Here is a 19,455-nt window from a genome sequence, read left to right on the forward strand (position 1 = left end):
CCTGTAGTTTCTTGAGAAATGCTGCTGCTTGATGTGTTTCCCCTCAAACCAGCTTCCATCCGATTTGAAAAGGTAAGCTGTGGTTAAGATGAGGTGTGTACATTTGAGACGGCCATAGCGCATGCACAGTAGACAGCACATTTGCAGATTGCAGTTTCATTGAACACGGTTTTTTGCTGGGGATTTCAGGCACAGGAGGACAAATGAAGTGAAGACACCCTGTCGTTAGGTGTACACAACAAGTGCAAATGCAACTTAAAACATGATGGGGCGGGGAATGACCTCACTGTGTTTTAAGCCACTAATGTCTCTACAGCCATAGATCTACTTTCAGGCAAAAGGCAAAAAAGTTTCTCGCATGCATACATGCTGCTCTCCCTGTCCTGGTCCTATGAGCCATTACCCCTCACCTCTGAACGGAGAAAGACTTTACGCAGCGTCATAATTTAGCAAATTACTTCCTCAGAGGAAGGTCAAACATTTTACCATTCGATCAATAGGAAGCGACTTACAAATCATGTGTATCGATCATTGCAATCATTCAGAGGAATGTAGGGCAGACAGTAAAACCGCATGCACTTAGTCTTAATTGCCCACATTAAAGCAATTATACCCCAAAACTGTCATTGTCTAATGCTGTGCACACCACACACTTTAATACATCTTGCTAACTTCTTAGCGATGCAGATAGAATTGTAAGTCAGCCCACCAAGGTTGTAGCACTAAATGCCTAAAACATTGCTGGGGCTATGCAAATTGGACCGTGACTTATTTCACATGGAAAGTGAGCATTTAAAAACACTGATCACGGGGAGGGAGGAGGCACGAAAAAGCAGGTAGGAACATAGATACATTGGGGACGTGAATACACCCTGAAACAAATACCTCATTTGGTAGTTCAGATCAGGTCTAGAATATTGCCACTCCCAACATATTCAGAATAACTGGGTAGTCTGGGCTTTTCTTCATTAGCGGAAGCTAATTTTGGTGGGGGAGAGAGGTAAGTAGCTTGTAGCCTAAGTTCTTCTTTTATTTCATCAGTTGCTTCAGTTAGTCTGCAGATCTTATTCAGATTGTATGTAATGTTTGTGGCTGGAAAATGCATGTTTGATGCATGTACACAATGCAGATGAATATACAGCCTATAAACAATCTTTGCCTGTTTGTTCTGAGCATAACACATGTAGACGTGATGTGGAACAATGTCCTGGTGAAATTGAGGAAATCTCCTGGAACCAAATAAAGGGTGGGCTGAAACAGATGTGAGGGACCTTCGGCCCTCCAGGTGTTGCTGCACTATAACACCCATCAGCCTCAACAAGCATCGCCAATAACCACAGGTGATGGGAGTTGTAGTTCAGCAACATCTGGAGGGCCAAACGTTTTGCCACACTTGATCTGAAACATTCTCTGGTTTTCTATGTGGATAATATTGTTGCAGTCTGAAGTGGTAGGCCCCATGGATTGACAACCTCATGAGAAGCAGGGCAAATTCTTAAGGAACATATGTAACTAACTCAAGGATTTGGCCACTAAATGTGGGCTGAAGGAAATGTGTTGGTTAAGGCAGCCCCAAACAAGAGTGATTTATGATTACCACAAATTGATAAGGACTCATATCAATGTGTCGGTAAAACACATTACGTTGTTTTAGCCCCAGGATGGGGAGTCTGTGGTCCTCCAGATCTTGCTGGACTATCACCCATCATCCATGAATGCTGGCCATGCTGGCTGAGGCTGATAGGAGCTGGAGTACAACAACATCTGGAGGGTTCCTCATCATTGTTTCAGCCAGTACTGCAAATGCAAAAAAGCCTCTTGTCTACTGATGCAGGCAATTTAATTTTAATAGTATGTATGTAATATTCCAAAACCAAAGAGAAAGCACAGACCAACTCAAAAGGTTATATATTTTATTGTACTTTTAAAGCATATGGTTTATGGTGAGCGTCTCTGTTCGGCTATACACTCCTGAATTCACCACCGATTCTTGCCAGAGGTTTCTGGAGGTTTCCTAGTCTTCAGCATAAGGTGGGCGGCTGATTCATCTAGTCAAAGGAGGAGGGTGGTGTGTGTGTGTGTTTTCTTGCTTTTGTTTTGCAAGCATCACCTTGGAGTTTATTGTCAGCATTTTTTGCTGTACTGGAATGAAGGCCTTTCAAAACTTTCAGACATGCCAACTTGACAGACCAAGCTCTTCCTCCAAGTTTTGCAATGGTTCAATGCCAGGATTAAAATACTTACAACCACAGAAGGGCTCACTTCTTCTTCTCCAGATCAGTGTATGAGAGGAGTGTATGAGAAGAGAGGAGACTGACTCTGTCACACTACCTTTAAAAAGTTGACTTGGGAGTGAGGGATTCCGGCCAACCACTTGCTGGTTCAGTGCTCAGTGCCTTGTGCAGCTGGGTGTCCACCTAAAAAAGGGACATTCTCTGACAAATTAATGAAGCAAAGTTTCCTGGAGACAATGGAAAGGGCATCCCATGACAGTATCGCCTGAGGTGTTATGACAATGGACCTCAGAAAGATTGGATCTACCAATCATCTCTAGCCATTCTCCCATGTCCTTAGAGACTTCCTCCCCCTGGGGAGTAGGCTTCCAAACCCATTGTTCTCCTTTATGTCAGGGTCAATATCAGGGGTCAATGTTGCCAGGTAGCTGCCAAACCCTAAAGGGAGCACCGTGCCCAACCTCACCCCACCTGAGTTGCAACTCTTCTTCCCTTCTGTCATTCCTGATTCCTTCTTCCTCAACAAGAGAATAAACAGTTTCAGGAAAAAGAAGAATGGAGCAGTGATTTCTGCTCACCGTCCCAGGGAAGGCTGGTTCCCTAGAAGGGATGGGACACTGCTCTGCAGTAATCTCAGTCTGCCCTCATCCAGCCCTCACCTGTCTCTCTTCTTATATACAACCAGTCCAGAGGGTGGCTCTGGTTGTCAGCTTCCTGCTCCTCAGTCTCTGTGTTGTCCTTGCAGAACTCCACAGAGAGGAGAACAAGGACAAAATTAGAATTAGTTGGCTCTGCTGGTCTTGACTCTGGCTCCACCTACTGTTGGCCTCCTGCCTTATGCCCTTCCAGTTCCAACAGACATCCGGCACCACTGCACTGCTCCCTCTACTTCCAGGCAATGGTGTGAATTGGGTATGTGACTGGGTGCAGTGTGGTGTGGCTAAGTGAATAGGTAGCACACGAAAAGCAAGAGTTGGGGCTGCAGCCTAGTGTAGCCTTGTTGGCTGATATGAAATACTCATTGGGAAAACAGGACTTTGGTCACATACTCCTATCCCTTGGTGCTTTGTTACATCTGCCTTCAGGCCTGCGTCAAAGAGTGAAGGAGGAAAAGGGAGGGAGGGAGGGGCACTGATCCATGCCAGGGGGGGTGAACCCAGAGGGGAGGCATGCAGCCAGGGCCTCATCCAAGGGCGCCTTCCCGTCTAGGGCCCAGCCCTCATCAACCCAATATTTAGGGCAGAGGTGCCCAGGATTTTGTGACATCTAAGAAGACTGCTTTGTGAAAATGGCGGTCTTGCCAAAAGAATTCCATTTCTACCTTTGCCTCTTTCATTATAGCAACAATTGAGCACTTTGGCCGGTTCCTTTATGAAAGTTTAAAATTGGTTTGTCCATTCCTCTCTCTTTTTCTCCACCCACCCCCCCCTTTCCCCTCTTGCTTCTCACACCTTATCTGGTTTCTGCATTCTTCGCTTCTTCAGTAGTCAAAGTGATTGAAAACTGAGCAGACCACCCTTCCCCACAGCCACTTGTCTTCACATTTCTCATTTACCACCCAATCAAACGGGCCTTTTGTGGACTGCCATTCCCTGTCGTTGCCTCTGTTACATGCAAGGTATTCTTCAGGTCAGGCAGGTTAAAAGGGGGGGGGGAGAGAGAGAGAGACTCCAGGAAAGGAGATCCACTTTGGCCTAGCTCTCTGCAGCCACATCGCTGCTGGAACCAACCGCCCAATAGAGGAAAGATATACTACCCCTATTTGATGAGCAACGGGCCAATAAATTCATTAATCATCATTTTATGCCTCATCAAACACTTCCCAAGTTCCTCCATGGGAGTTATACAAATTAGCGGGTGAAAAGGCAGTAATTTTAGTTTTGCTAGGTAAGTGCTTTCTGATTGCCTTCCTCAACAATGCTCCCCTTGACAAGCTAATAAATCAGGCCTTTTGGAACCTTCCTGCAAACAATGACTTCACATAGTTTTTGCCGCTGGTTTTTGGCTGGAAAGAGCCAAAGAGGATGATCTGAAGACCAGAGACATTGGGCTTTATTGCCAAGCGAAAGCTTTATTTGTGAAGAAAAGAGGTAAAAATGAAAAGGGAGGCTGAGGGTTAAGGAGGGATGGGAGAATTCATTTTTATTTTTTTATTGAGCGTCACTGATGGAAGAGAGAGACATTTCAAGTGGTAATGATGACACTGGACCATATATAATAAGGACCAGTTCCAGGAACAGAAACACAGAGAGCTACCTTATTCCAGATCAGGCTGCCATTAGTCCATCCAGCTTAGTAAAGAACAGTAGCTCTCTAGAGTCTCAGATCTTTTTCTGTGTCTAGGTAAGCACCATACATTTAAAGCACCCCCCCAAAAAAAAAAAATCATGGGAACTGAAGTTTACCCCTCACAGAGCTACAATTATCAGCACCCTTAACAAACTACAGTTCCCAGGATTCTTTAGTGGGCGATATGCTTTAAATGTGTTTCAGATGTGCTGTGGGTACACAAACTCAGACAGAGATCTTTCTTACTGCCTCCTATCTGATTCTCCTAACTGGAGATTGCAGGTTATAAAAAGCTTGAACATGTAAAGCCTGTGTGGATGTACCTTAGCATGTAGTCTGCGACCGGGTTCATTTGCAGTGTGCATGGCACACCTCAGTTTTATCCTATGTGTTTGCAGGGCTGCTCCAGTGCACTCCTGCTGCTGATATCTGAAGCTGCCAACACTAACCACAATCCATAGGTATCCTGCAGTTTCTTGAGAAAGCTTACTTTTGGATGTGCGTCCCCTCAAAGCAGTTACCACTCAGTTTGAAAATGCAAGTTGAGGTGTGCATGTCTGAAACATCCATTGAGCATGTGCAGATGAGAGCTGCATTGAAATGGAGTTTGGAGGGAATGTTGCAGGGATGGGAGAACAGCCATGTAAAAATGTGACTTGAAAACAGACGGGTGGGAGGGGGGAGAGAGAGACCTCACAACGTTTCAAGCTGCCAATGTGTACCTAACCACAGTTTGTTTCTAGGTTGCATAAGGTTGATCTGTATTAGCCTAGTATTAAATTGCCCCAAAGCAGTGTCTTTTAAGAACGTTCATTGCAATTAATTTTACATGCCGCATAATGACTGTTGGGAGGGATAGGTCACATGTAACCAGAAATACAGGAGGATGAGCTTTTCCTACGTCCTCTTTAAAAAGATGCTCTGTCTGTGAAAAAAGCACCTTTTCTCTACCAGCTGGTCAATGCCAGGAATCCATAGGCCAGTGTTCTGTCCCAGGATGGCTCTGCTGATGTTCTGCCCTTCCACTCTGGCTCTTTGCTAGGCCTACACACTTAGGCTTGTGCCACTTCCTTGCCTCCCCCCATCCCCCCACCACCACTTGAAATCACTGGGAACTACTCATCAGTGATCTGTGCTTTCTGAATTGCAGCCTTCATCTCATTCCAGGGGCTCAGCAGCAAAGGAGGAAGGGATGGCAATGCAACCAATCTCTCTTTGCCGCAGCACTTTGAAATATACACACTGTTAGCCAGGTGGACAGGTGAGGGGCAGTTACATAAATCTAGAGGCTGCTATTGTCAGAAGTAACGGATTGCCAGGGAAAGTCGTAATAGAGACTGTATTTAATCTGTGACCAATTGATTGCTCCAGTGTTTCAGGTATTTGTAGTGTAGGTTTAGATTTGTTGGGTGGTTTTACAGAAAGCCTCTGGGGTGTGCTGTCTTATCTTTTTTCCCCTAAATTGCTGCCTTTGACAGTATCATCCCTTTTGGGGGGGGTGGGGGGTGGAATAGAAGAAACTTGGCCGTAAATCACTGTACTAATCAGCTGTCACCAGCCAACATGCATACATTGGCATTCAGCCGGCAAAATTTGTTTTGGAGAGGCCTTTAGCAACAGAAACCATGTTTGTATCAATAACCATCTGTTAGCTTTTCCTGCATAAGTATGTACAACACAGAAAGGAACAAGGCAAAAAGACGGAAAGGGAGAGAAGTGGGAAGGGGGAGAAAAGAGAGAGAGAGTATTAATTACCTGTTTTAGGGGGGGGGTGGAAACCTCTAAAAAGGTATACATTAAGTGCCCAGAGCTTGAATTCTCTACGAAATAAAGCTGCAGTGTGCTCATTTTCGCTTCCTAGACAGTCCCACCGGCTGATGTCAAAGGGGATTTATGAGAAAATGTATTTAGGTAGGGAGCTAGCCAATGCATGCTTCAAGAGCTTCTGCGATTTCTCTCCCCCCCCCCCCCCGCGCGCCTCCAATGGGGCATTCAAGGAAGATTAACCCAAGAATTTGGATCGGATGGAACGCTCCGCAGAACGTCTAAGTGGAACGTTCGGGGAGAGAAAGTAAAATCGCTCTACGTGCAGGTTTACTGGGAAGAAAGGCCCGCTGTGCTCAGCCAGACGAACTCCCTTACTCTGTTTAGGATGGCAGCCTTAGAAATGGGGTTCCCCGGTTCTCTGTCTCTGAAATCCGCTTGTTCTAATAAACAGGGACGGGGGAGAGAGATTAAAATAGGCTAGGGGACTGCTTTCTCTGCAGCAGTCTAGACCCGAGGTGTAACTTAAGTACGGTGCGCCTCCTCTTCTCTCGGTTAATTTTCCTTCCTCGCATGACTGCGTGCTTCTGGAAATAACTTGGCAAACGGGGAGCCGTTTATCTATTTTATCACGGGACCTGATCCAATTAAATAAGTGCACATTTAAATTTGTATCCATCAAGACCAGAGCGAAGAGGGGGAAAGGCGGCGGCGGCGGCGCTAGGGTGTTTGTACAAACAAATGTCCCTTGCCAAAAAGAGGGGGGGGAATAGCCCCATAACTGCTAATAACCCTGCTTGGTTCTGCTTCTCTTTTACTCGGTGGATCCACCAAGAAAGTCAGGGCGGTTGGGGGACAAAAGAGCTACCCAAAAAAGTTTTTGGTTTGCAAAATATATTTATAAATGGGTGTGTTTTCTTTTTTGGGGGAAGAGGTGTTATGGGGCACGAAATATGAAAACTCTTTGCAAGCGAATAAATCAACAGCCGAGAATGCCTTCCTTAGCAGCCCACGTCTGAGTCCCGGATCCCAGCTTCTGAATACAAGCTGGAACACGAAACTAATTATAACAGTTGAGTAAGTGGGTGGCTGGAATGGGGAGGCGTTTCTGTTACAAGTACCACTTTTATTAGAGGAGGGCTGCGCTTTAGCATCGGGGTTAGTCACAGTTCAAGAACAGCTTTGCAAACAGCAGAAAAAGACATGCATCGTTCTTTTGGGGTGTTCGAGGAGGGCACTGCTCGGCTCCCCCTTCCTTAACTTGAGTTTAATCATTGTTCAGGTTCTTCAGATCCCTTGCTCAGAACCATTGTGGTCCCATAGACTGTAAAAAGAGGTTTCGACCATCGTCCCAGAACCAGAAAGTCGCCACATTCCATACTGTAGGTGAGCACACAGGAACGACAACTGCGGGCCTTTATTCAACCCACATTGAATAAAGTTAGGGTTTGAGTATATTGAGTGGCATGTGGGGGGCGGGGTTGGGGGAGGCGTTAGAACCATGCGTGAAACGATCTACCGGGTGTATATCCCTTTTTCTTCCGTGGATTCAGGCTGGATCTCAGCAGTAAAGAAGAAGAGCGCAGCAGCGCGATCCTGTTCTTAAATACTGTAATAGTTGGCGTGATAAACCCGCATAGCCAGGGCGCCCAGGCACTTCAGACTCGGCTTCAAGTTCCATGGAGGTGAGAGAGGCTTACTTTCACGAAAGTGGGCATTGGATTCAGGGCCGGGCTGACGCGGAACAACAAATGACCCCTCTCCAAGCATGCGTGCGTGCGCGCGCGCGCACACATGCACCACGCACCAAGGTGCTGAGCATTATATCCAACAAAATTATACTCAGCGCGTACCCATTGAAAATAATGGTCACGACCAACTTAGGTCCATTCATTTCAGTGAGCTTAGCTTATAATTCATCCTGCTTAATACTAGCGAGGGGGGGTGGGGATCCTACGTTTCATTGGCAATGAAAATGAAGCAATACTAACTTAAATAAGGCCTGCAGAAAACCATACAGGGCTTTCGACGTTTCCTTGGGAGTTAAAAAAAAGATATTTTTAATGAAACAACAATAATAAATTAAAGAATGAACTAACTGCTTGCCCTTTCATGACACTCAATATCAGCTGCCGGAGGCAGACGCCTCACTCTGCCTAATATTAGACCTGGAATTGAAATATTGTAGTTTTGATATAAATAAATAAAAGTGTTTTTTTATCATAATAAAAAGCCGAAGCTGAAATAAGCAACAGGTGTACAATCAGGAAGCCACCATATTCTTCCATCCATTTCCCCTTCCTCAGTATTTATGGAGGGCTGCCAGGAGCGCCGAGACTGATACTTAACCTCCTCAAAATGCACTTGCTTTGAAGCGAGGTCGACTGATGTCGTCGGAGCTGGTGCCTGGGTGTATGTAAGAAGCCTGCGGTTTCTAGTTGGGTGGGGCTTGTCTTCACAGAAACCGAGAGGATATTATGACATCCTCGCTTATTTTTGTGATTTTATTTTAGGGATGCGTACGACGCCCTTCACTATTAAACAAGTTCCTGGGGTGGCTTACGATAAAGTGATTTAATCATATGGAATACTGTATGTTTTCTGTTGATATGGCGTGCGTGAGTGGCACCCGGGAGCCCGTCCTATTGAGCTAGGTGAGACCTACTTCCGAATAAACATTCGTAGGGAGGTGTGATGTCACTGTGAGGGGGGGGTGCTTTCACAATCCGTCCTATATAAACCAGGGGAAATGGCAGTACTTCGATGTTTAACAGGGGCTTTTAAATCAGACAGAGGCGTCTGGTTGTCTAAACTGTGGGTTCATGCTGGGGGAGAGGACTTTTCACCAATCCTCAGTGCATGGGCGTGGCCAGGATTTATGTTGTGGGGGGCAGGTTTCATGTTAGGGGGAAAAGCTTTCTTTTAGGGGGGCAGAACCTCAGTAGGTTAAGCATTTTTATTTATTTACCTGGTATGGGAGGGGAGCGGCCCCCTGCCCCCCTCCCTTGGCTATGCGCATGCTTCAATGATAATTGTGTTGCAGTGATGCAATGCTGGACATGTTAGACATGGAATGAGTTAATTCGTCGAATTAAATTGTTTTAAAAAGCCAAAATAATAGAGGATCTTTAAAGTATTTAATCAAAGTGTACAGCCCTCCTTATTGCCACAATGTAGACTTTGCATTGAAGGTAAACCTCTCAGAAATTGAAGTAAATTGGGGGTCCTCTGCTTAGGTCTAGCTCTTGACTTCTTAGACACACACACACACAAATAATAATAATAATCACCAACATTGTTTGTCTGCTCTTGAATTAGTTAGCTTGTCTAATTTGCCAGTTCTGTGCCGAGGCAAGGGAATGCATTCACGGAAAGAAAGAAATAGCAAAAAAAAAAAAAAAGACCATTGAGAAAGTGGGCTCTCCGCCGTTTCACTTCATGATGCCTTGTTCTGCGCTCTCCTCTTTTCAATCAGCTTTAGCGGGCGGAGTGGGTGGGTATTTCTGTGGTATCTCTGCAGGGCCTGGGGTCGGGGTGTTCAGTGTCCCTGGTTGCAGAGAAGCATGGGGAGGATCTGCCCTCAAGGCGCGCGTTCCTGTTGCTTCTCTGCATGAACAACAAAGAGACAATCTTGGGGCGCTCGAAAGCACAAGGATGAGTCAAATGCTGCTTGTTATTTTACAGGAGTCTTAAAGGAAACCTTGTCGATTGTAAATACTTTTAAATCACGGAGTTGGGGTGGAGGGAGAACCGTGTGTCGCCTCTTTCAGAACCCTGTGTTAGACTGTCAAATGCAAAACTTATTAATAGACGGTGTCTGGCTGGAGGTGAAGATTGTATCACCACGGTGCGGTGTGTGTCTCCCCCCTCAAACCTCTCTGCCCCGCCTCCAGTTGCCCAACAGCTGCAGGAATCATATGCCGATTCTTCTGTCCCAAGAGTTTGCCCTGAGGGGCATGTGGGTTTCTTGGTTTATTTAAAAGCTTAGCTACTGGAGTTATTTAAGGAAAGGCTATAATTGACCACCTATTTTACTCTGCTGGCTATCTGTGGCGCTGTCAAAAGAGAGGAGGGGGCATTTTTGATGCCGTGCCCTTGGACACGTGGGTAAGTTTGTCTTAGGAGCGCAACCCTGTGATCTGAACTATGGGGGGGGGGCTAGCCTTATTTACTCAGACGTACGCCCCAGTGTGTTTAACGGGACTTAATTCCAGGAAAGTTTGCACAGGATCTCAGCCTTAGGTTTGTTCTCCACTATAAGGCTGCAATCAAGAGGGTCTTATTTAATAGGGAAACGTGGCCTCTGGTTTCCAGAGGAATGACTTCGGCTCACTTCCCAGTAAACCAAACTTGGATTTCTCAAACTGCCCTCGCTGCACTTTTCACGACAGCTGCTTATAGATTGCAAGCTCCGTGCGGACAGGGACCTGCTGCTTATTTGTCACGAAGCATCCCGTGCACTGATATGTTACCAGGGAGAGGAGTTGCTCGACAGAAGGAGAAGGAGCCCTAATTTGGCATCCCGGTGGCTATCGCCTTTCTAGGGTTCCTTCTCTCTTTTAGCTATCAGTATATTGCCAGAGACACATCAGGCTTATATCGGAAAACAGAAGTGCCATCTAGGCAAGTTTATAATTTTCTCAGTCTCGCCTCTGCTTTACAGTGATCGGACTTCCTTGCAGGGTTGTCGCAAGGGCTGCGGAGAACACCTATGCAGAATGTTTTGAAGCACCCCATAGCTACAATCCTCTATATACATAACACACATCTACTTGGGAGGGAGGCCCATTGAATACAGCGGCATTTACTCCCGAGACCTATACAGGATTCATTTGCAAGTCGCTATAAATAGAGAGAGCTAAAGGAAAGTTCTCCCTGCGCTGTTCGCAGAAGGAAGACATTTAAATCAGCATGCGCTGAATTAATCAATGGGACTTAAAACTGCTTTACAAACTTTGGCTGGATCGTGTCCTAAATATTATTTTTCTCATCAAAATGCACGCTTAGGCTCAGTAAATCGCTGTAACTGCTTTGTGGATAGCAGCTCTCTTTCAGCTATGTCCACCAACCCAGAGCGCCTACTAGAGCAAGCATATAGATACCGTATAGATCCGTAGCAAAAGAAATCTCCCAAATCCACGGTTGGCCAAAACCTTATTAAGACCAATAAAAAGTCACAAAATTGTGGCAAGCTTCCGCGTTCTCCAAGTATCTTCGCTAGGCAAGATGTTACACAAAATGTCTCAAAAGAGTAACCTCCTGCAGATGGCGGGAACTTGCGACTTCTTTTGTGTCCATGCCTTAGCTTAGAAAGAAAGTTGTTCCACAACTCAAGGTTTTGAACTCTTTTGCTGTAGGTTCCCGCTAAGGAGTGCGTTTAAGATTGCAGCCTTAAGAGCTCAATGGCAATTCTTGGTAATCTACGACCCCTATAGATGGTTGTTTTGCAAATGACAACCCAGCTCTTTCCCGGCCAGCTCCCATTCTTTCTCTCTGAGTAAGGCCACGGCTTTCTCTTAAGAGCAGCTATGCACTAAAAGTCCGTTTCTTTCCCATCAGAAAGACTGGCTTTCTTGTCAGGGACCCGATCCAGTTCAATCTCTTTCATTTTCCCGAGGGGCGTGGGGAGATGATTAAGTACCACTCTGCAACTGAAATACCTGTGTTTTATCAACCTGTGATAGCACTTCACTTACTTGATATGCACGGTGCCCAGAATTATTAAGGCCAGGAGAGGAGTGGAAATTCTATCTGGTTAATGTGACTTATTTTAACATCCCATATATGCGCGCGCGCGCACACACACACACACACACACACAGAGAGAGAGAGAGAGAGAGAGAGAGAGAGAGAGAGAGACGCGCGGGGGGAGGCATGTTAAAATAAATCATATTAATCATATATATGTCTCTGTATGAAAATGCATGTGTGGTTAACATACGAAGTCTCCCTACACTGCTACAAGCTTTCTTTCTTTCCTTCTTTCCTTCTTTCCTTCTTTCCTTCTTTCTTTCTTTCCTTCCTTCCTTCCTTCCAAACCGATCGTTCTTTGGTTTTCACCAATCTCCCCCTCCCCGCATCTTGTAGAGGTAAGGAGGCTGCAGGAATGCGAGTCTACAATCAGCCATCTGTCAGTTACAAGTGGCTTTTTCTTTTTTTGGTCGTGAGGAGAGGGCCGAACGCTAGGATACGCTTTCGTGGCGCTGGGGGGCGGGGTGGGGGGAGAGAATGGAGGAGGGGGGAGCAGCAGCCTGCCCGCAGACTTTCCCTTCTTCCTGCGGGTCTGTCTCCGAACAACTCCACTCCAAAGGAAACAGCTGGGCTGCATTGCTCGCACCCAAAATTAATTAAGAGCTCCGTTCGTGGGGATTTGATGATTCAATAAAAACCCAGACTCTCATATTCTCCTCTGTGGCTGCAATGATCCACTTCACTTTCTCTCTCTCTCTCTCTCTCTCTCTCTCTCTCTCTCTCTCTCTCTCTCTCTCTCTCTTTAACTGGGGGGAGATATATGTCCCTAGATAGGACGGACCGGCCTCTTCCCCTCCCCACGAGCGAAGAGGGGAGGGTGTTTCCAGATTGTCTCTAATGCTCACACTAATTCAAAATTGCCACTTGTTTGCAATGTTCGGGGAGGGAGGGGCGCTCCCTCTCCCTTTTCAAAATGATCGTGATGAGGAACTAGAAAGTGGCGGTGGGGGGATTGCCAGTGCTGTCAAGAATTAACGTATTGGTCGTTTGGAAAAGCAGCTGGTTTGGGGGGTTTTTTGGGGGGGCGGAGGGGTCTGTGTGTGAGACGGTCTAGCGCCTTGCCAAGTCCAGATGGCCTAATACTCTAAGCAGGTCACGTAAAAAAAAAGGAGCGGGGAGGATGGGGAGAAAAGTGGTTGGTTAGGGGAGGTCATGGCTATCGCTTTACACGTCGTGAGCCGAATTCGATTCGGCTCTAGGGACCCCAGGTTTTGACGGGCGAGAGTGAGGCTGCGCGGGGGGTGGGGGAGTTTCTCTCGCGGTTAGTTAATTCGAAGCAAAAGAATGTCTGGCGGCAGCCTGTGCAACAAAAACCACAATTAACAACAACGCCCACTTGTTTTGTTAATTTCTTTAAAAGCAAACAAAACTTTGCTCCCTCCCCAGCGATTTCAGTTTGCAGCCCCCGTCTCAAGCGAGAAGAGGACTTTCCCGAGTTTTTGAAGCGTCTCACAGCCTAGAAGGCTCAGGGTGGAATAGAAACTCTACCTCGTTAACCCAAGGAGGACTTTTTTTAAGGGGGGCAGGGGACTCACTTTAGTTGCCCAGTGACTTCCGAGAATGGAAAGCTGCGCGCCAGATTATTTAATTTCTCCTTCCTCACCCCCAGGAACGTTCGACTTCAGTGCAAATAAAGACAGCGTCAGAACCCCTTTCAGTGAATCCGAACCTACCTCAGCTCAGTCTAGAAGCAAGAGTATTTAACGCGCGTTCACGCTACAGATATCTTAACGCATGTTAAACTCGCTGATTGCAAGGATAATCCACTAATAAAGACCAGAGCATTTTATTCCGGATATGTTCACCTGGAATGACCACCACTAACAAGAGAGGCATTAGGACAGTCCTTTCACCCAGAGTCATGCAATGGGGAAACGGATCCTTTTGCCAAACACGGGGATTTGAAGAAAGAAAACGCCTTTAAAAATAGGTGCGGTTCATTTGTCCAGTGGAAATCGCCTGAGCCATATTTCATATGCATAGACTCAAGTCTTTGGGTTGCCTGTTGAGGGGGGGGCGTTTCTGGGTGGCTGTCTTCATGGGTGTAGCCAAGAGGGGCAGGGAGAGACAGCTGCCCCCCCATCAATAAAAATACATAGCAAACTGAGGTTCTGCCCCCTACCAAAAAAAACCTGGCTACGCCCATGGCTGTCTTACCACAAGTTCTTAAACTCATCTCCCTCTTTTGAAGCAATTGGATATTTAATATCTCTTTCAATCATCTAGAACATGCTTCCTCAACCTCGGCCCTCCAGATGTTTTTGGCCTGCAACTCCCAAGATCCGTAGCTAGCAGGACCAGTGGTCAGGGATGATTTGAATTGTAGTCTCAAAACATCTGGAGGGCCAAGGTTGAGGAAGCCTGATCTAGAAGACGTTTTGTATTAGTATGTCACATCCACACCATACACTCAAAGAATAATTATATACCACTTTAAGAGATATGCTGCCCCCACAAAGAATCTTGGGAACTGTGGTCTGCTAAGAGTCGTCTATCTACTCTCTGAGAAACTACAATGTTCCCGGGATTCTCTGGGAAGTGGCGAGTGGGGAATCCGGTTTGAGTCCAAATACCTGGGCTTTGGATTAGTCGAGTTGTCTGTGGATCGGGTTCAAAGTAGACGCTTTTAATTTCAGCACCTTCCAATCAATGAGCCCAGGCCGGTTCATCGGATGAAACAGATTTCGGGGTCCTCTCAACTCCAAGCAGCTAATGCTCTCCTTAATTCTCTCTGCACCAGGTCTGTCTATCTCTATCTATCTATCTATCTATCGGTTCCTCCTTTAGGATCTCTCAGGCCAAGTAATGGATCTGAAAACTGTTCCAACTGGAGTCGAGGTTGGACTGGCACCCTTCCTTGGGAGCAAGCCCGTTGAACCCAGACGGACTTACTTCTGAATAAACCTGCATAAGATTACCTGGCACGTTCCCCACCTCCCCCCTTCTCTCAGATCTCTGCTGGCTCCCACTGAAAGGGTTGTTCAACCCACTCACCTGGTAGGAGTGGTAAACTCCAAAGTGTTAGTTTACAATCCTTAGGTTAGTTCTGAGTAAACATACATCGGATCTAGGCTACAAAAAGGGTTCCAGGCTGGCTGGATCGTGCTCTTTTACATTGTTGATTCCTAGGCGGGGTGCGTGTGACTTTATTCGAGTTCGCTGCTTTCTTGTGATCAAGATGATTATTATTAATAATAATAATAAGTGAACAAAAATCGTCCTCCTTTTTGGAGGCTGGAAGAGAGAAGTTTCCCCCGTAAACTTGATTAGTTTAATTTATTATATGAGTATTATATATCCTTAGTACATGTGGTATTCCACCTCTTCCTTTTCCACCCAGGAGAGGACCAAGTCGGAGGAGTGTTTGAGCATAAGATGTGCCAAAGAGGGCAAGAGATAATTGGTGGCAAGGGCTTGCCCATCAGAAGGTCAGCGGTTCGAATCCCTGCGAAGGGGTGAACTCCAGTTGTTCGGGCACTGCTCCTGCCCACCCAGCAGTTCGAAAGCACACCAATGCAAGTAGATAATTAGGTACCGCTCCGGGGGAAGGTAAAAGGCGTTTCTGTGCGCTGCTCTGGTTCGCCAGAAGTGGCTTATCATGCTAGCCACATGACGTGGAAGCTGTACACCGCTACCTCGGCCAGTAAAGTGAGATGAGCGCCACAACCCCAGAGCCGTCTGCGACTGGACCTAACGGTCAGGGGTCCCGTTACCTTTTTAGCTACCAAGAAAAGCTACCAACAGCACAGGACCGGAACTAGCAGGACGGACATCTGTCTGCTGCTGCGCGAGAAGCGAGTGCGCACTGGTTTCTTTAAATTGGGAGAAATCAATAAACGCCATTAGAACCAAACAGTTGAAATAATTTCCCTGCCCAATGGACATCCTGGCTTTCCATAAAATCCATGCAGCGCTGCGTTGCATTTTATTCCTGCCTTCCTGCTCCCCGCGCCCCAAACCAGCGTTTCTAGTCCTCATGACCGCAAGAGACCAAAGTTTTCTACTTTGATAAATGTAGACAACCGTTGCAGGATGGAGAAGATACACGAATCTATGCAGCCCTTCTTCACTCCTGCATAGACTACCCAATCCTTGAGGCAGTTTCTACTAACGGAACAGTAGTTACACCGCAGCTCACTTGGAGCCTATAGGCCTACTTTATTTGCTAGGCATCTGCCACTCTCAAAAGATGTTCACCTCGCAAAGGACTTTGCTGTCTTTATTGTGCTTGTCCTCACAACAGCCCTGTGAGGTAGGCCACTCATGAAGATTATGAATGTGAGAGCACAACACACTGGCCAAGGCCACAGGATGTCGCTCCCAGAGCTAAGTCCAGAAACCCTCATTCCTGTTGCCTGTTTGGAAGAAACAGGCAAGACCAAGGTCACCACAGCCCAACTTAGGTGTAAAGATTCCTCTTTGCCTTTGACGCTTAAGCCTTGCAGTTTATTAGCGAGAAATCTCTTGGGTTTTTTGCTTTGGAGATGCCCAGTTTTTTTCCCTACCGCAGCCGTCTTCCTCCGAAACCAGTTCGGATTAGTCTAATCGAACTTCAGGGGAGCTAAACCGAAATAAATATCCACTAACTCCTGTATGGTGCCTGGCTCCTTGCTGGATTAAAACCGGTGTCAGTCCGTGGGAGGGAATCAGAAAGTCTCCTGAGCTTCACTCAGAAGAAATCCCGTTGCAATCCGTGTGATTTAAATGCAAACGAAACCGATTTGAGTTTAGTTACCCAAGCCCCCTAGAATATCTCCCTCCATCCTCCCCCCCCCCAATTCAGTCTTTGTGGATATCTTTGGCATTGGGGAAACAGCTGTTTTGGGAGCTGGTTGCACAAAAGCTAATATATACTCTCTTTTTTGGAGCAGGGATTTCTCTCCTCTTTCCCCCTTTCTTGCTAGAGCATGACAAACTCTCCCTGTTTTCCCCTCAACCCTGAAAGCAGCGTGTGAGTAAAACAATTTGGAGGCTACGGAACCATCTTTTATTCATACTGCCTTTAAACAAGAGTGGAAAATATATTCCCACCGGCCCTCAGGCCACTGGAGCCAGAGAGCGGATGATCTTCGAAGCCAGCAGCATCCTTTGTCCTCATTGGGAAAGTGTGCCTAGAAACTGGCGTGAAATCGGTTTCAATCCGAATCCTCCGAACCCGAATGACCCTTCGTTTTCACCATAGCGTTTCAAGGACTGCACGCAAAGGAAAACTAGATCCCATATTCGTCACCACACACACTCCACAGTAAAGCGAAGTAGAATTCGAATCAATGTAGTCACAATAAAACATCGGGGGAAGCCTCCGGAATGACAGTAACACACGATCACTAAAAGCGGGGAACGCTCTCTGGTGATCATTTTAAATCCGAGTCCAGCTCTGGAACCAGGTGTGCGTGGGAACTCGGATGTTAACCTTTCGGAACTCAAGCCGGAGTCAACATCTGAGTGGAGAAGATTTAAGGGGTAAAGGGGGACCCTCCTCCCCTGACACCTGTGTGCATGTGTGTATGCCCAAGCTCCCTTTCCCCTTCCCCAAATCTCTTTTATAATACCACTTCAGTCAGAACATCCAATTCCCCATATTCGCAGACCATTCGAAGCAAATCAATGGGTTTAGGCAAGGTTTGAAAGCCTAAGGGCTTGGAGGAGAGAGCTCTCTGTCACCGCAGATCTGTGGAGATGGTTCCTGTGGGTGTTTACTCGTAAAAAAAAAGTCTTACTGAGAGCAGTTGGACTTGTGCCTATCTCGGGTGTGGCGAAGTGGACAAAGAAAGTTTGGGATGTGGAAGGGGACTTAGGTAAGGGTCAATTCTCGGCTCATACCTGTGAAGCTGACTTGAGACTGCTTCGAGTCTCCTTCTCTAACTTACCTTGCAGGGCTGTAGTGAAGATAAAATGCGGAATGGGAGGGAGACGGACTCTGTGGGATTCTTTTATTAATTATTATTATTATTATTATTAAATAATAAATACTGCCTAGAATTGCATCTTTACGCAACTCTATCCTGTCCAGGTTTTCCTACCGCTTTAAAGGAGGTATCTTCCTGAATAAGTGTACACAGGATCGCAGCCTTTAAAAAATAGTAACATTCGCGTTATTTACGGTACTTATTTTTTATATATAATAATAAGTATTCGAGGGCCCTAAAAAAAAATCGGCCCAATCCTATCTGCATTTTACTCGGAAATATATCCCACTGAGTCCAATAGGGTTTACTCCAGGGTAAAGTACACAAAGGACTGAAGGTCTGGACTGCAATCCCGGGCACACTTCCCTAGGCACGGGTCCATTTGAACTTGGTGGGACTTACTTCTGTGCAGACACGCATAGGATTGCATTGTTAAGGGCGTTTTGCAAAGCGCAAACTGAATCTGACATCAAGAGGAGTTTAAAAATCCCTTTGGATTAGTTTTCCTTGTTACGGATCTGTTCGTTGCAGGTGGTTTAAATGATCATAAACTCCGAGGAAATGTCAGACAATAGAGCCCTATTCTTGGTGGGGAAGTTTCTTCCTCCCTTTAAAAGATGGGGCGCGGCAGGTGGGAGAGAGAACCACTTTCCTATTTTTACCTTTTCATCACCAATTAAGCCTCCACTCCCTTTGAATCCGGAGGGTTAGGTTAGCCTTTACAGAGTAAATCTGTTCTTCTTGGGCAGCACCTCTTTAAACGAGCCCCTCAGGAGTCCCAGAGAGGGTCACCTAAACCAGAGCAGTTGCGTTTACATGGTAGTGTGCTCCTCTGCCTTCTGCGCGTTTCCTTGAAATAGTTGTTTTATTTTTTATTTTTAACAGTTTGGAAACCGCTTCCGAATACGTTCCTAGGGCCAACCCGCCTCCCGTTTCCTCCATTCAGGAAGGAAGCACTCGTTAATCTGCTATTGCCGTCCATGCAAACATAGGCGGGGTCAGACACACGTAGAAATATTTCGGTTAAACTGGTTTGCTGGGAGTATGACCCTCTAGATATTGTTAGACTACAGTTCCGGTCATCCCTGACCTTTGGACCGGTTGGCTGAGGCTGATGGGAATTGGAGGAGGGAGGATATGAGGAAGAGGCACAGGGGTCTACCACCCCTTGTTCCAAGCTCATCTTTGTGGAAGTTTATGCAGACACTGAAATCAAGTCCTGGTGGGAACCTTCCTTTCAGTACTGACTCGGTCCTGGGAGGCATGATGTCTCTGAGCATGTGCAAAGGGTTCTTTCCTTCTGCTGGGGGGGGAAAGCCCGCATCTGGGATGGAGAGGGGGGTTGGAAACAGGCTTTTGATGGTGAGTTTCATCGCTCTCTCTTTGGAAATGATCAACCCCTGTTTTGAAGGCCTCAGTCAAATAGCAGCCAGGAGCCTTTTGACCGGAATACCAAGCGAGTAGAGGTGAAAAGGGAAATGGTTTTTGCAACACTGGTGATTTCTCTC

At 46.4% G+C, this 19,455-nt stretch overlaps 1 protein-coding gene across 7 annotated transcripts in view; it reads right to left on the reverse strand.

Moving 5' to 3' along the window:
• Positions 1-1,899: 1,899 nt before the first annotated feature.
• Positions 1,900-19,455, reverse strand: part of IRX5 (iroquois homeobox 5) — a 28,643-nt gene continuing 11,087 nt past the window's right edge. For 2 of the 7 annotated variants that reach the window (XM_083626056.1, XM_083626058.1), the window contains exon 4: positions 1,900-2,417. In XM_083626056.1, the coding sequence (XP_083482182.1) occupies positions 2,383-2,417 (35 nt within the window). In that variant the 3' untranslated portion in view covers positions 1,900-2,382. Of the gene's footprint in view, positions 2,418-9,407; positions 9,894-17,011; positions 17,480-19,455 lie in introns of those variants that run through there. The other 5 variants (XM_083626054.1, XM_083626059.1, XM_083626057.1 and 2 more) reach the window with 4 other exon arrangements.

The sequence above is a fragment of the Podarcis filfolensis genome (genome assembly GCF_964270895.1).
Source record: "Podarcis filfolensis genome assembly, chromosome: 8".
Taxonomy (NCBI): Eukaryota; Metazoa; Chordata; class Lepidosauria; order Squamata; family Lacertidae; genus Podarcis; species Podarcis filfolensis.